Source organism: Chiloscyllium punctatum, chromosome 45 (assembly GCF_047496795.1).
Source record: "Chiloscyllium punctatum isolate Juve2018m chromosome 45, sChiPun1.3, whole genome shotgun sequence".
NCBI lineage: Eukaryota > Metazoa > Chordata > Chondrichthyes > Orectolobiformes > Hemiscylliidae > Chiloscyllium > Chiloscyllium punctatum.
Window position 1 is genome coordinate 40,746,438 of NC_092783.1, and position 15,480 is coordinate 40,761,917.

The following is a 15,480-nucleotide window of genomic DNA, read 5'->3' on the forward strand; positions in this document are numbered from 1 at the left end:
ACCTTTAATAGTAATAAGATGCTAATCTTTTTGAAATTAAATATTTGGTGTTTATTCACAGTAAAGTACTTGTTACTCAAAGTGGTTATTTTGACTTTGACCACTAGAGGGCTCTCCAACAATACACTACAGATCTGTACCAGTGTAATAGTTCGATTAGCACAGGTCTTGCAACATCTAAAAATTACTTAAATTCAGAACAAAACATGTCCTACAAAATCATAAATCTAAGCAGCTCCTTGACAAGAAAACTATACAGCCTGGCTACTGTGCTACTGTGAAAAAATAGAATGGTCTTGAAAATTCCAAGGGTTTTTTTCAATCATGTTTCCCAGCAAGGTTTGGCAGAATTGACAGAAGCTGCTAAATAAATAAAGGTGACCAGGCTGTCTAATGGAATTTTGTAGTTTCACACTGTAATACCATGCTCAATAGTTAATAATGAATTACAGTCAAAACTCTCAAAAATGTGCCAAAATGTCATTGTTTTAATCACTTTGAGCTTCTTGTTCCTGTTGCTATGAGAACATAAATTACCTTTCACTATAATAATAACTATTTAAACTGATCTTTTGATTATTTCTGATAAATTGTCTCAACAGTAGCACATATGAAGTACTTTTCAAAAAAAAGTTTGGAAAGCGATAAATATTGTCCATTCATATCGTGATCAAGGTTTGAAATATAAATTAGATTTGTGTTTACCACAATAGCTATCAGTCTATACCATTGGCATGAGGAGTCCATCACACCTTTATAATTTTAAAGATCTAGAGGAAAAATCTTTTTACATCCATAATTAACTTGTGAAACATATCTTGCTGTTCCAGGTGAGCTAGAACTTTCTAAAGATATTACTCGGACAGACAGATAAATGCTACTCATTGTAAATGCAATTTGTGTCCATGTTTCGCTCCCCAACTATTCTGCTTGTGACTTGTAAGGGAAAAGTTACTGCAGTCTCTTGGTTTTTATAGGATTTACTGAATAACTCTGGCATTTTTGATCATTTTGCAAGCATAGATCAAGCAGAATGTGAAATATCTAATGAGAATATATCGAATTAATTAATCAATTTCTTCCAAATCACAATTGCATTCAGTTGAGATTCAAATGTTCTATGATCAGTATCAGCAAACCCAATCTGTAATTGTTGGTGAAAGGTTTGTTTTTCTGTATTTTATTATATTACCTAACTTATTCACTTTTTTTGTGGAAATTATTTAAGCATCTGAATATCATGGAATTATTTTAGCCACTGCATTTGAGACCACACACTTGACAACAATTGTCTTCCCTGTGGATTTTATTCATTGTAACATTTATCTTAAAACAATATAGTTCAAAAATCAAGTTTTGGCAACAACAATAGACAACCAAGACTATAATTCAGGATAGTCAATAGCATTTTAGAGCAGCATGTGAACAACTTTGAAATTTTGAATGATCAGCCATGTTATTTAGGAGACAGTAAAACTAGTGGCTCTTCTATAGAGAGAAATAACTTGCATTTTTATAGTGTCTTTCAGGCGTTCCCAGTGCAATTCACAACCGATAAACTAGACTTGAAACATTAGCTTGCTCTCTCTCATGGATGCTGCCTGACCAGCTGTGATCTCCAGCCTTTGTTGTTTTCAGTACAGATTCCAGCAGCTGCAGTAATTTACTCCTACAAATTATTTCAAGTGTAGTCACTGTTGCGATATATGAGCTGAGCAGGTGGTTTGGTAACAGTAAGCTCCCACAAGCAGTGACCAGATATTGGTAGCATTTTCTCTTCTGAGTCACTCCAGTATTTGAGCACAAAAATGAAGATGATACTGGTGCAATACTGATGGAATGCAGCATCATGGAAACTGCCACTGTCTGGTGGAGATAACTGTTCCACTGGGTGTAAAAGATAGTAATGCCCTATTAATGGGAAGGTCAGAGGAGTTATCGCTATTACTTTGGGCAATCCTTCTGTTGACATCACTGAAATAGACTGCCTAGTCATTATCACACCACGTTGGTGAGAATTTGCTGTGTGCCAGTTAACGACAAAATAAAATGCAGATGTTGGAATCCAAGGTACACAAGCAGGAGGCTGGAAAAACAAAGCAAGCCAGGCAGCGTCAGGAGGTGGAGAAGTCAATGTTTCAGGTGTAGTCCTTCTTCAGGACTGAGGGTGGGTGTAAGGGAAGCTGCAGATAAAAGGGGGATGGGGGAGAATGGATTGGGAGGGGGGTAGGATGGTGAGGTAGGGATAGGTGAACACAGATAGAGGGTACAAACTGGTTGGTCAATGGGAGGAATGAATCCCGTTGGTAGCTGGAAGGAAGGGTCCATCAGAGGAATGGAAGGGGGGAGGGTGATGGGAAGGGAAGTTATTTTAAATGATGTGTGCTCCGGGCTGGAGGCTGCCAGGCAGAAGATGAGGTGTTGTTCTCCAATTTGCGGCCTGATTTGCTGTCGTAATGGAAGAGGCCGAGAATGGTCATGTCAGAAAGGGAGTGGGAAGGGGAATTAAAATGGGCGGTGACTCACTGATGTGGAGCCAGTTCGTTGCCTCGTTTATGACACTGGATCAGGTACGAAATTTGGAAGGTATTCCATTAGCCGCAAAACACTTCAAAATCTCTGATGAGAAAGCAACTACATATTTCCCAGCCCTTCTAGAAAATCAGTCAGTGATGTGAGCAGGGAGATTTATTGGCAGGGTGTTAGAGAAAAACTCCAGCGTTATTCTTCAAAATAGTGTATTGGAATTTAGGTGGTGGGAGAATAGTTTTAATATTTGACACTTCAGTATCCCCTTAATGCTACACTGAAACTTGACCTGGATTGTGTCCTAGTGTCAGGAATTTGACCCCACAACCGTTTAATTAAGCTGCAATATGGCTAGAAAGGAGGATTGGGGATAATACATTTGGGTCGTTGCAGGACATACGGTTTAATTAAATAGTTCTGCAACTGAACGTTTCTCTTCATACTGCAGAAAAATGCAGATTTTAAATGTGAAACGCAATTTCCACTGCACACTAGAACTGCTCTGCTCAAATCCACAAACGTGTCGAAATATAGAGCAAGACTTGTTTACTGGATGCGGACATTGATGCTAATTCTTGTCGATTACTTTAGTTTAAAAAGTGGTAACGCAGCTGGGAGTGGGATAAGTTGCTTCACATTGCTCGCAGTTAGGTTACCAGCGCCTTTATGCAGATAGCTGTATTGGCTGTGCCTCAACATTTCATACCACGCAGCTAAAATCCTATCTTATTTTACCGGAGTTGATTTTAATCCATTCTGAATAAAGTGTGGCATGAAAGATTCCTTCAAATATCTACTAGTTATTGTGAAATCCCTCAATTCTTGTTCCTCAAAGTTTGCCCTCTAGGGGGCGCGGAAGAATCACGAGCCAAATTTTGTCTTTCTGTTTTGAGGGCCACAGTTATTATGGAATTGTACACGTTAGCGCCGGCCACAGCACACATTTAAAACGGTGAAAACGTGGATGGGCAGCGTTTATCAGTGGGGGACCCGTGGGTGCTATTCTAGAACTGAAATTCATTTTCACAAATTGAATCGAGATGCGAACAATTTAGAATGGAAGTAGAGTCCTTTCCATTGGAGCTGGCGAAGCAGCTAAATAATTCGGTCATTTGGCCAAGTTTCCCGTTCCATATAGAACCCGGGAAACTGGACTGAAATAGCATGTTGACCAGAACGTATGTGCTGTTATTGTGAGAGTTATGTGTCACACGGGGAAGTCCTGGTCAAAACTGTAGTTCGAACATCACAAGAGCTTTGTTTCAGTTTTGATGCACACGACTAATAAGGTGTCGTTACCATTTTGTTTGCGATTCTGTTATTTGCAAATACTGTTCATTATTAATGAGTCAGAGAGACAACGCACATATTTATGACTGAAGCGCCGTTCTAAAGTGTGACAGTCAATCTTGCGAGAGAACAATGTTTGTGCCATGCCATTAAGAATGCCTCAATAGTCGGTTTCCAGTACTTTCCTGAAAACTGACAGTGATAAGCAATGTAAGTTATCTTTAGACCAGAGGGTGGAGCATATCATTTCAGTCCGTAAACTATAATTAAAGCAGCGTCTGATCTCTGCAATTAGACCAAGAGGGGAAGGAAAAAAAAGGTCGCGCTGAATAATTTGAGTGCAGCAGCGTTCAGTATCACAGGCAAAGTCTGCTGTGGTTAGCCCGAACTCCGATTCCTGATATATATTTTCTCTCTCTCTCTCTCCAGTAAGGCAGGCAACCTTTAATTGCCGTCCCTTGGCTTTGTTGTGGTGTGACGTTGATGCTGAGAGAACCAGCCTGGAATTACTGGATGCCGATGGAAGACGCGATGGACAAATTCGATGATATGGCTTCTGTGAGCGAATTCGACCCTATTCAAGGAAGCATCCCGGCCACTAAAGTGGAGATTACCGTCTCCTGCAGGTATGTGTGCAACTGTGAAATACTACAACGGGGCGGCTGTTCTCGTCAGTTTGTATAAAGGATGCTGCAGGTGGTCTTAAGTTTTATTTTTCAAGAATGAAGATGGTACAAATATGGCTATAAGTGCAGTTTCACACGCACAGAAACCAAGATAGGCATTATTTAAAGAATACATTTGTTGGAAGCGGTGTTTTGCATTGGGTGGCAGTATCACAATCACTGTTTAAGATTTGATGTCTTATATTATCAAGTTAACTACTGTCGAAAATTCATCGACTTGTTTTGCACCTAGAAGCGTTAAGATCATGCAACTTGAAACAATTTCTCTCAGAGGACGGGGGGAGTGACCTGTTAGCTGGTGAAGGGAATGCAACTAACTTTCGTACCTTCTCTGGATCTCTGATGTAAACCACCTCAGGTTCCCGATACAATAACCCGCTCGGATTCCGATTGAACATGGGAGACCCAAAACAAGAGGGAACCGCGAACAGCAGTCTCCAACTCAATCGCCTGGGGATTGTCTCTTGGGTAGTTTCGGAAGCTGTTAACAATGAAAAACCTGTTACCTAAAGAGCGAGACAGTGTTTCTGTCCAAAACCAAACTTATTGTGTCACCAATTTTGATTTGGCGTCGTTCCTTACCTAGTTTGCATAACCCTCCTTAGGTTTACTGTGTGTTTTAGAGATGCGGTATTTTAAAACAAGCGGTAAATTGAAGCTATTTTCTGCCTGTTTGCGTTTAATTCTTTCCTTTAGGACCCCCGCCCCTATTCCTAAACGACGACTCTGCTCTAGAGGAGGAATGTGAAGAGTTGGGTCAGTGAGTTTTCCTGATCCAATCTCCGGGCAGTTTCGCGCTCCCTCAAGTTGTGTGTGTGCTGCTCCCTCGTTATTGGTCTCCGGATGAGTCAATCAGGACCATCAGCATCAAAGGAATCCCCGAGTTGGACAGTAGCTTTTATTGCGGTGTCTCTGCATTGTTATAATCGATTGCTCTGTGGATGTGTAGGCGGAAATTGAGAGACAAACCATGAAATCAGGGGTTTGTTTTTCCTTTCTGATGTGTTCCAGAACGCCAGGCGTTATCTGTTTAGATCTGGTCTCCTGTTAAGTTTTGGGAGTTTGCACCGTGTGATTCTTTCTCCAGTATGTTTATTGTTAGGGCACAATGCGAACCTATTGATCAATGATTAAAGTACCGCGGTCCGCGCTATTAATATGACACTTTGTGGGAATATAACCACGTGTCCTAAACATGCATTTTTAGATCTGCACGGTCAGATTACCCCTGGATAATGGAAATGTTGCATTTTCTCTGCAAATTTATAGGAAGACGATCCTAATGTTCTGTCATTCATTCCATCAGCGCACACCGTGTGAAATGGTTGAGGTATTGTACTGAGAGCGGTGATTGTTCTCGCTTTTAGTTAATGTCTACTGCGTATCCACGTTGAAGTTATTTTGCACAGTGCTTTGTTTTTTGTTTCATTCTTCGGATGTGGGCGTACTGGCTAGACCAGTATCAATTGTCCATCCCTGATGAGAAGGTGCTGGGTCTGTTGAGTGAATCTCTGCAGTCTGTATGATGAAGGTGCTTTCACAATGATGAAATGATGATTAATGTCCAGGGTGGTGTGTTACATGGTGCTGCCCCCTTGCATCTGCTGCTTTCAATCTCTGGGTCACAGATACAGTAAATGCTGTGAAGGAGCTGTAGTGAATTCTTGCTTTGTGCATTGATTGCACTGTGTACCATTTGCAGTGTGTGTGCTGGAGAGAAGTGAGTGGAAGCTGGTTAGATGATGATTTTGTTCTGCGTGGATGGTATTGAGCTTCTCAAATATTGTTGAACTGTATCCACCCAAGCAAAAGGAGATTCATCTGTCACACTCTGGATTTGTAGCTCATAGGTGGTAGAGAGGCTTTAGAGAATCAAGTGATGAACTATTTGCTTCAGGAAGTCTATCACTGTTTTCTGTTCTAATTGTCTTAATGTGTCTCAGTTAATAAATACTTTAAAGTTTTCAGCATCACCTCTCCTTCTTGCTCAGAACACATAGGTAATATGTTATTTTCTGCCACAGATGACAGACTGTTACAGTGAATGTTTTTAGAATTCAGTTAATTAAATAAAAGCAAAATACTGCAGATGTGGGAGTGTGAAATACAAATGGGAGCTACTGGATAAACTCAACAGGTCTTGCAGCATCTGTGGAGAGAGAGTTATCATTGACCTAATAATTAATGTGTCCCTTTGGAACACAGTTAATAGTTACATTTGAACTAATTCATTTATTTATTTAATCTGCTGAAAATCTAGAGACATAGTTATGATTGCTTAATACTTAAACATTGTTATCATTAGAAATTTGTACATTGGCGTTTCTAATGATTGATCACAACTGTTGCCAAGGGATCTAATTACTACATTGGAATACAGTAATTAGTTCTGGGCAAGCTTAAAGACAAGGGTTTAGAAGTAATGTTTTTCTTACCCTCGTACACAATTTACAATAATGATCTGTGGATTGAGAAGCCCTTTGGAAATGGAACAGCAGATCGTATTAAAGTTATTGAGGTCAGGATGCATTGGGTTATAAATTCAATACATAGTGTTAGAGTTCTTACAAAGAGATTTCTAGGAACGTGCTGCAATCTAAATAAATTTCAAATATTTCAGGTATACCATTACGTAATTGAATTCTCTCTTTGGTACTTCTGATTTGACCTGGAGTGAGATCATTGAGTACTGTATCCAGTTCTGGTTGCCCTATTATAGCAAGGAGACTATTAACCTGGAGAGGATTTGGAATAGGTTTACCAGGATGTTCCAGGAACAGAGGGTTTGAGTTTTATGGAGAGGCTGGGATTGTTTTCAGTGGAGAGTAGAATGTTGAGGAGTGACCTTTATAGAGATTTATGAAATCATGAAGGGTATAAATAAAGTGATTGGCAGGTGTATTTTCTGTAGAGTGGCAGATTTCAAGACGAGGGGGCACATTTTTAAGGTCAGAGGAGAAAGATGTAAAAAGACAGGAGGGCTAATATTTTTACACAGTGGTTCATGTGTGGAATGAACTTCCAGAAGAAGTTGTGGGTGTGGGTATAGTCACAAAAGACATTTGGATGAGCAAATGAATTAGAAATGTTTGGAGGGATATGGGCCAAGCGCAGGCAGGTGGGGCTAGTTTAGTTTGGGATTATGGTCGGCGTGGACTGGTTAGATTCAAGAGTCTGTTTCTGTGCTGTATGGTTCTGACTCGATGACTATAACTATAATATTGCATTGAATTTCCCAATTCTTTTGAGGAATTTTGGTCTCTTGTTACCAAGGCAATCTGGAGCAGTTATACTTCTTTTCTATTGAAGGGGATGAGCTGGAACCACTTCTTGAATATACTGAAATCGAGTGGTGCTCAGTCATTTATGAATGGTAATTATTTACTCGGTACATGTTCAACTGGATACAAAGCTTTAAAATAGACTTTAATAGATCTTCAGAACCCTGTTACGGGGAAAGAGACACTTCCCTTGCTGACATGGTATTTTTAAAAAATAGGAATCATGAAGCAGATGTTTGGAAGTGCAATCAAACTGTACAATTTCATTACTGACCTCATTACTGCTGAAAGTAACAGATTAGTAAGTAACTAAGTATCAGCTTCACTTTGTATATCATGAAAATTAGGTTGAGACTGGTACTTAAAATACACCTTAGTTCCCATCAATCACACTACAGGAACAACTCTTTCAACTGAAATTAAGAATTTGTAACTGGAACAAATAAGAATCAAACTTTTCTGTATTTGCACACATATAAGTAATTGAGATTATCTAATTTCATATTGCAACACGTTCCATTTTTCTGTACTGGTAATTTACTTGTTTTGCTAGATTTCTTGTCATTTAAAACAAATATTTTAATTATTTGATCATTTAGTTGTTATAACATTTTATCTTTATAGTTCCACAGGGTAGTGTGGTGGCTCAGTGGTTAGCTGTGCTGCCTCAGAGCTCTTGGGGACCTGGATTCAATTCAACCCTGAGGCGACTTTACACACTCTCTACTGACAGTCACCCTGTATCTGCGCGGGTTTCCGCTGGGTGCTCACATTTGAAATTGGAAGCTGAGAGGATAAAACACAAACTATATTGTAATGGAGTCACATTTCAGTGAAGAGTAGTAGAATTCTAAAAGTTGCAAAATTGACTTTCCTTTCAACCATTACTCAAATATAGTGAAAAGAAAATCTTCAGTCAAAACTTCTGGGCTAGCTGTAGGGATAATCCTTGAAAAATTGGGCAATTTGCTTGGATATGGCATTATCAGTAATCCCTGAAGAAAGACCTTGCACAGGAGTAAGGTTAAAGAAAAAGTGAGTGCTCACCTCATACTGAGGATTGCCATCAATTGTGGAAAATCTCCACTTACTTGACAAAACAAAAAGTTATCGAAACAGCGTCTGACTAAGCTCCACTTAAGCCATTTGGAACAAAAAAAATCAATGGAACATGCATCAACAATACACAGATTTCATCCAGACAGAGTACATTCATGAAAGTTCCATTATTCAAGAACTTTTTTCATTTGACCACTGCCTTTATAAATTGCCTTACCACCTGTATGTCAATGTTTTAGTGTCAATTCTGAAAATTTGTGTTAACAGTGTACGAATATCATAGCAATTCTTTGCAAATTTATCCATGCTTTCAACGTCTTACTTTGACAGCATACATGGTAGTTGGTGGCCCTTTTCATTTTAAAGATATCGTAAAAAGAAAATAAACATTTCTTTTGTTTCTCTTCCTATAGTTAAACCCATCCCAGAGATAAATGTTGGGGTTTTGGAAATCTGATACAAACTACAGTTGATGCTATGCTAGTACAGACTGTTATCAGTACAGTACCAATAGAAAATACAGAAACATTAGTGGAGGTGATCAATTAGGTAACATTGCAAATAATCTACAACAGTATAGGTTCATGGAGCTCGATTTATTACTACCTAAAATTCCTGGTCATAAATGCAACAAAACAATAAAATGGAACTCTTACAGATGCAGCAGTGCTTCATAAAATAATACTGAAGGCTTTTCCAGCACTGCCGTCCTATATATAGCTGCATCATACAAATTCATTGTTCTGGAAAACTTAAAACATTTGCAAAAAATAAGACATAGCTATTTAGAAGCCAGGCCATCTGTTTACTGAGTAGGCAATGAAGCTAGCGTTCAATGAGTAAAAAACACTGCATATGAGATAATGTTCCAGAAACAGTAAAGAACAACAACTAAAGCAAGATTAACCTCTTCAGTGTGGAAATAGGCCATTCAGCTCATTGACTCCACACCAACACTGAAGACCATCCCACCCAAACCCAATTCCCCCTATCCTACCCCAGTAATCCTGAATTTCCCATGGCTAACTGACCAAGCTTGCATATCCATGTACATTATTGGCAATTTAGCATGGTCAGTCCACCTAACCTGCACATCTTTGGACAGAGGGAGGAAATTTGAGCACCTGGAGGAAACCCACACAGACATGGGGTGGCTGTCTGTATAGAGTTTGCATAGTCGCCCAAGGGTGGGTTCAAACCCAGGTCCCTGGCGCTGTGAGGCAGCAGTGCTAACCACTAAGCCACCATGCTGTCACTATTCCTGAAGACAACGACAACATAAAGATCCAAGCCAAAGGCTCTGCAATCCCCTCCCTAGCTTCCTAGGATAAATCCCATCGGGCCCAGGGGACTTACTTATTTTTACACTTTCCAGAATTGCTAACACCTCCTCCTTATGAACCTCAATCCCATCTAGTCTAATAGCCTGTACCTCAACAGCTAGTCTCCTCAACAACATTGTCTTTTTTCCTGGTGTGCGCTCACCAATGCTCTGTACAATTGTTGCAAATGTTTCTGATTCATGTGGAATTCAATCCTGCATAAAAGGCCAAGATGACATTCTCTTAATTGCTTGCTGTGCTTCCATGCTGTCTTGTAGGTTTTCTATCTGCATGTACTCCACTTGTATACACTTACAGGAATCCCAAAGTGGGGCTCAGGTCCTCCAGGTGGGGTCATGAGCCTAACTCTTGGAGTTGCAAACTTTGAGGTAGCAATGGCTGTGCTGGTCTCCAAGTGCGTCAGAAAAGCTGTAATCTTGAACTACTAGGCAGCTGCTCTCATGGCTGCTCACTCACCAAGCTCATTTAGGTTTCCATCCTGCAGACAAGATGTTCTACTTACACCCTCCCACAGGTCTCTTATGTCTGCCCCTCAACTCTTTTGGATCTCACCTGAGGGATTACAAACATCATCAAGTCTTATATTAAGAATAGATGATGGGGGGAAAGGTTTGGGAAGCAATGAGTTCACAAGTTTCTCACATTTGTTTTAAAAAACAAATTCTGCATTTCACCAAAATGAATAATTTAACAGCTCCCCACATTATACCCCTAATTGCCACCTGTTGCCCTCTCACTCAACCTGTCTACATCTTGTTGTCTTTTTTCACAGCGTGCATTCTTACTTCACTCAGTGTGGTCAGAAAACTGAGACAAAGTAATGTCAAACTCAGTAATATAGATGATAAATATAAGGCCCAATAATCTTTCATAGAATCCCTACAATGTGGAAACAGGCCCCTTGGTCCAACAAGTCCACACTGACCCTCTGAAGAATAACCCACCCAGACCCATTCTCCTATCCTATTTAGAACTTTATTAGATACAGAATGTCAATTTATGTCTCATTTATCTTTACTGTTTGCTACCTGTTATCATTGATTTAGATGATAAGATATTGGAGAAGAACTAGACCGTTTGCCCATCGAGTCTGCTCTGTCTTTCAATTACAGCTGATATGTTTCTCAACCCCCATTCCCTTGCCTTCTCCTAACCTTACGAATCAAGAACCTATCCATCCCTGTCTCAAAGTCATTCAATGTCTTAGTCTCCACAGTCTCCTATGGCAATGCATTCCACAGATTCGTCACCCTCTGGCTGAAGAAATACCTTTTCATCTCTGTTCTAAAGTGTCGTCCGTACATCTTCTCCATATCCATTCTATCCAGGCCTTTCAGTTTTCTGAAAGTTTCAGTGACATCCTTCCCTATCTTTCTAAACTCAACCAATTACTGACTGAACCCTCAACTGCTCCTTTTATGATGGACCCTTCATCCATGGGATCAGTCTTTTGTAAACCTCCTCTGAACCCCCTCTCATGCCAGCAAATCCTTCCTTAGGTATGGGGCTCAAAACTGCACTCAATATTCCAAATGCGGTCTGACCAGAGCCTTATACAGCCCCGTCCCTACTCTTGTACTCTCGCCCTCTTAAAATGAATGCTAACATTGTATTTGCCTTCCAGAATGCCAACTGAACCTGCACATTAACCTTAAGAGAATCCTGAACCCGGACTCCTAAGTCCCCTTTGTGCTTCGGATTTCCAAAATCTTCCACCATTTAGAAGATAGCCTACACCTTTATTCTACCTACCAAAGTACATAACCTCACACTTTTTCATATTGTATTCCACCTGTCATATCTTTTGCCCAATCTCCTAGCCTGTCCAAGTCCTTCTGCAGCCTCTGTGCTGCAGCCTCTGTGCTTCCTCACCACTACCTGTCCCATCACCTATTTGATGGCTTCGAATGCACATTTAGATTAAAAAATGCAGTATCTCTTGGGCAGTCAGTTTACATTTATCTGCAGGGCATTAGAGCGGCAAGGAAATATGATGTCTTTGTCCAGTTCTTCTGATGGGAGGATGGCTGTTACAGCAGTGTACTGGATTAGTGGTGCTGGAAGAGCACAGCAGTTCAGGCAGCATCCAACGAGCAGCGAAATCAACGTTTCGGGCAAAAGCCCTGCAGTGTAGACTGGAGTTCTGCTTGGGACTGTGTGGAAGTCCCAAAACAACTGAACTCTGCAAGAAAGTTTGGGAGGTTGAAACCTGCAGTGGGCAATTTCCAGTGCCAGAAACCCTCTGAAAATGTTTGCAGCTCTGAATTAAAGTTGCAGGCTTTGTATAGTTAGCTGGGGAAAACTAGAGGAATTTAAAGTTTGCAGTAACTGATGTCAAACCATTAAACTTACTCATTTGAGTCTGAGCAGTTCTTTGGTAAGAACAACGTACAATACTCGTTGAGCTGACAACTTTACTCCTGATTAATGTAAAGCATCCAACAAGATTCAAGATATTAATTAACAACCTAAAATTAACAGTGCTTATCAAGTAATAATTGTCAACAAGTACATTAAACTACAGAAAAGATTGTTCTATTAACTGCATAAAATAACAGAAACTTACACACCATGTTTATATTTTACAGCACACTATTACCAGAAATGTCTTCTTCTGTATTAAATCCCTAGCTCCACCCAGGCCCATCAGGATAAATCTTCCACTATTTTGGCAGTCCATGTAATTGATATCTGAACACAATTTAAATGGACTTCAATTATCAAGGCCACCTCTTGAAACTCATTAGTCTTTAATTCTACCCAAAACATTTTTTTTTGAACAGCAGATCCATTCTAACTTTCACTTTGGGTTATCCAAAAATGGTTACTTTCTTGTGTGAGACACAACAGCACCTGGTGTGGGCTATCTTCCCCAAACAAACTGTCCAAATAACCAGAGTCTGAGTTTATAAATAGCAAGACCTTTGTATTCAGGTTTTAAAACTTGCAAGTTATTTTCTATAAGTTTTGGCTTGGGCATTTGCTCAAATATCAACTAGATTACATGGACTTGTCACCACCAAAATTCTGTAGGTCATTTCACCCTTCCTGTGCAAATGATTATATTTACCTTGTCTTAAATAAGACAGTTAAAGGTATAACTACCATATGACTTATGGACTTTACAACAAAATCACTGTGCCTCTTCTGCAAAGCCTGGCAAATCATTTCCCTTCAGTTGTTTAGCTGAGTTTTCTTCTAAAAACCAGAATATAATCTGCTTCTCACATCCTCGTGAGCCGTACACTCCAGATACTAACCACTTGTGATATGAAAGAACACATGCATCAATTGGTCCTTTTACTAATTATCCGAAATGGATGTCCCCTGGTCATCAACCCTTCAGGCAGTTTGAACAGTTTCTCTCCATCCAATAGACAATAGACAATAGGTGCAGGAGTAGGCCATTCTGCCCTTCGAGCCTGCACCACCATTCATTATGATCATGGCTGATCATCCTCAATCAGTATCCTGATCCTGCCTTATCTCCATAACCCTTGATTCCACTATCCTTGAGAGCTCTATCCAACTCTTTCTTAAACGAATCCAGAGACTGGGCCTCTACTGCCTTCTGGGGCAGAGCATTCCACACAGCCACCACTCTCTGGGTGAAGAAGTTTCTCCTCATCTCTGTCCTAAATGGCCTACCCCTTATTTTTAAACAGTGTCCTCTGGTTCGGCACTCACCCATCAGCAGAAACATGTTTCCTGCCTCCAGAGTGTCCAGTCCTTTAATAATCTTATACATCTCAATCAGATCCCCTCTCAGTCTTCTAAACTCAAGGGTATACAAGCCTAGTCACTCCAATCTTTCAACATAAGATAGTCTCGCCATCCACTCTGTCCAGACCCTTCGTGATATAGAATGCCGCTATCAAACTTCTTTTCAATGTCTCTGAGGAGAACAATCCCAGCTTCTCCATGCGAACCGTACCACTGAAGTCCCTCTTTCATTGGGATCGTTTTCATGAATATTCTCTGCATTTCCTGAAGCTTTCACACCTTTCTAAGGTATAGTATCAGAATTAGATACATAATTTCAGTTGAGGCTAAATTAACATTTTATAAAGGCTCCTGAGGGAGACAGTAGTGTAGTGGTAATGTCAATAATCAAGACATTTTGACTAATGTTCTGAGGACATGGGTTCAGAACTGAACATGGTAGATTGTGAAACTTTGAATTCAGTTGGTCAAAAAAGATCTGCAATAAAAAGCTAATCTAATAGCAGCAATTATCATAAAAGTATCTGTCTGGTGCACTAATGTTTTTCAGAGAAATCTGCCGTCTTTCCCTGTACATGACCCACAGAAATTTGGTTGGCATTTAACAGCCCTCTTTGCAGTTAAGGGTGGTTAATAAATAATTAGCCAGTGTCATTGCATTTTATGAACAAATCTTTTTAAAAAAAAAGACTTTCTTGCTTTTGTTATCCAGGCTTCTAATCCAAAAGTTCTGGATCCTGTACTTTTCTGAAAAAAACACTTTCTCAATCTGCCCCGTCATGGTACACCATGAAATCACTCTTTCTGTAAAAGTTGTGCTTCTTATTTTAGATTACGACTGTAAGAAAAATGAGGAAATGTGTCAGTTCAAATCTCTTTTAAATTTAGCCTCCCATCCATCTATTCCACCAGCCTATGTCCTCTGGATGTCTATCATTACCCTCTGCCACAGTTAACAATGTTTCCAAGTTTTATATCATCAGTGAATTTTGAAATTGTGCCCTGTATGATTTGAGTCTCAGTCATTAGTAGATATGAAGAGAAGAAATAAAAGTCCTATTGGAGAAGACTACTAGAAGGTCAATACTAGGATTATTGTTTGTATCCAGTCTGATAAACAATCATCCCGCTCTCTCTTCTGTTCCTTGTCGCTTAGCTAGCTGCATGTCCTATCTGTTAGTTCCGTTTTTATTCCAATTTTTTTTAAACTTTGCTGAAATAGTTATTTTGTGGCAATTTATCACAGTCTGTCAAGGCTTGAAGGCAACTCCATCAGGATGGAGAAGTGGGAAAGTCTCACTGAGCATTCCAGTGGCTGAGAAGTTTCTGGCAATGTAGCAAACAATGACAAGACCAAAGGTGGGAAGCAAGCTCCAATGAGAGTAAGCCCTGGCACAGACTTAACAATACCAGAATATTTTGAGTATGTGAAACAGTCACGGATAGCTGAGAAATAGCAGAAGTGGCACAGACAATTGACTTAAAAAGGGAGTGCTTCAGGGCAAACAGCAAATCAAATAAAGCTGAGCTCAGTGACCTATTCAATGCAACTGGCAACATTGAAGATGA

General features: G+C 39.9%; 1 protein-coding gene across 4 annotated transcripts in view; it reads left to right on the top strand.

Annotated features, from left to right (window-relative positions):
- Window positions 1-15,480, top strand: part of LOC140467305 (copine-8-like) — a 594,693-nt gene that overhangs the window by 7,688 nt on the left and 571,525 nt on the right. For 2 of the 4 annotated variants that reach the window (XM_072563573.1, XM_072563576.1), the window contains exon 2: window positions 4,249-4,445. In XM_072563573.1, the coding sequence (XP_072419674.1) occupies window positions 4,303-4,445 (143 nt within the window). In that variant the 5' untranslated portion in view covers window positions 4,249-4,302. Of the gene's footprint in view, window positions 1-3,521; window positions 3,819-4,076; window positions 4,139-4,248; window positions 4,446-15,480 lie in introns of those variants that run through there. The other 2 variants (XM_072563574.1, XM_072563575.1) reach the window with 2 other exon arrangements.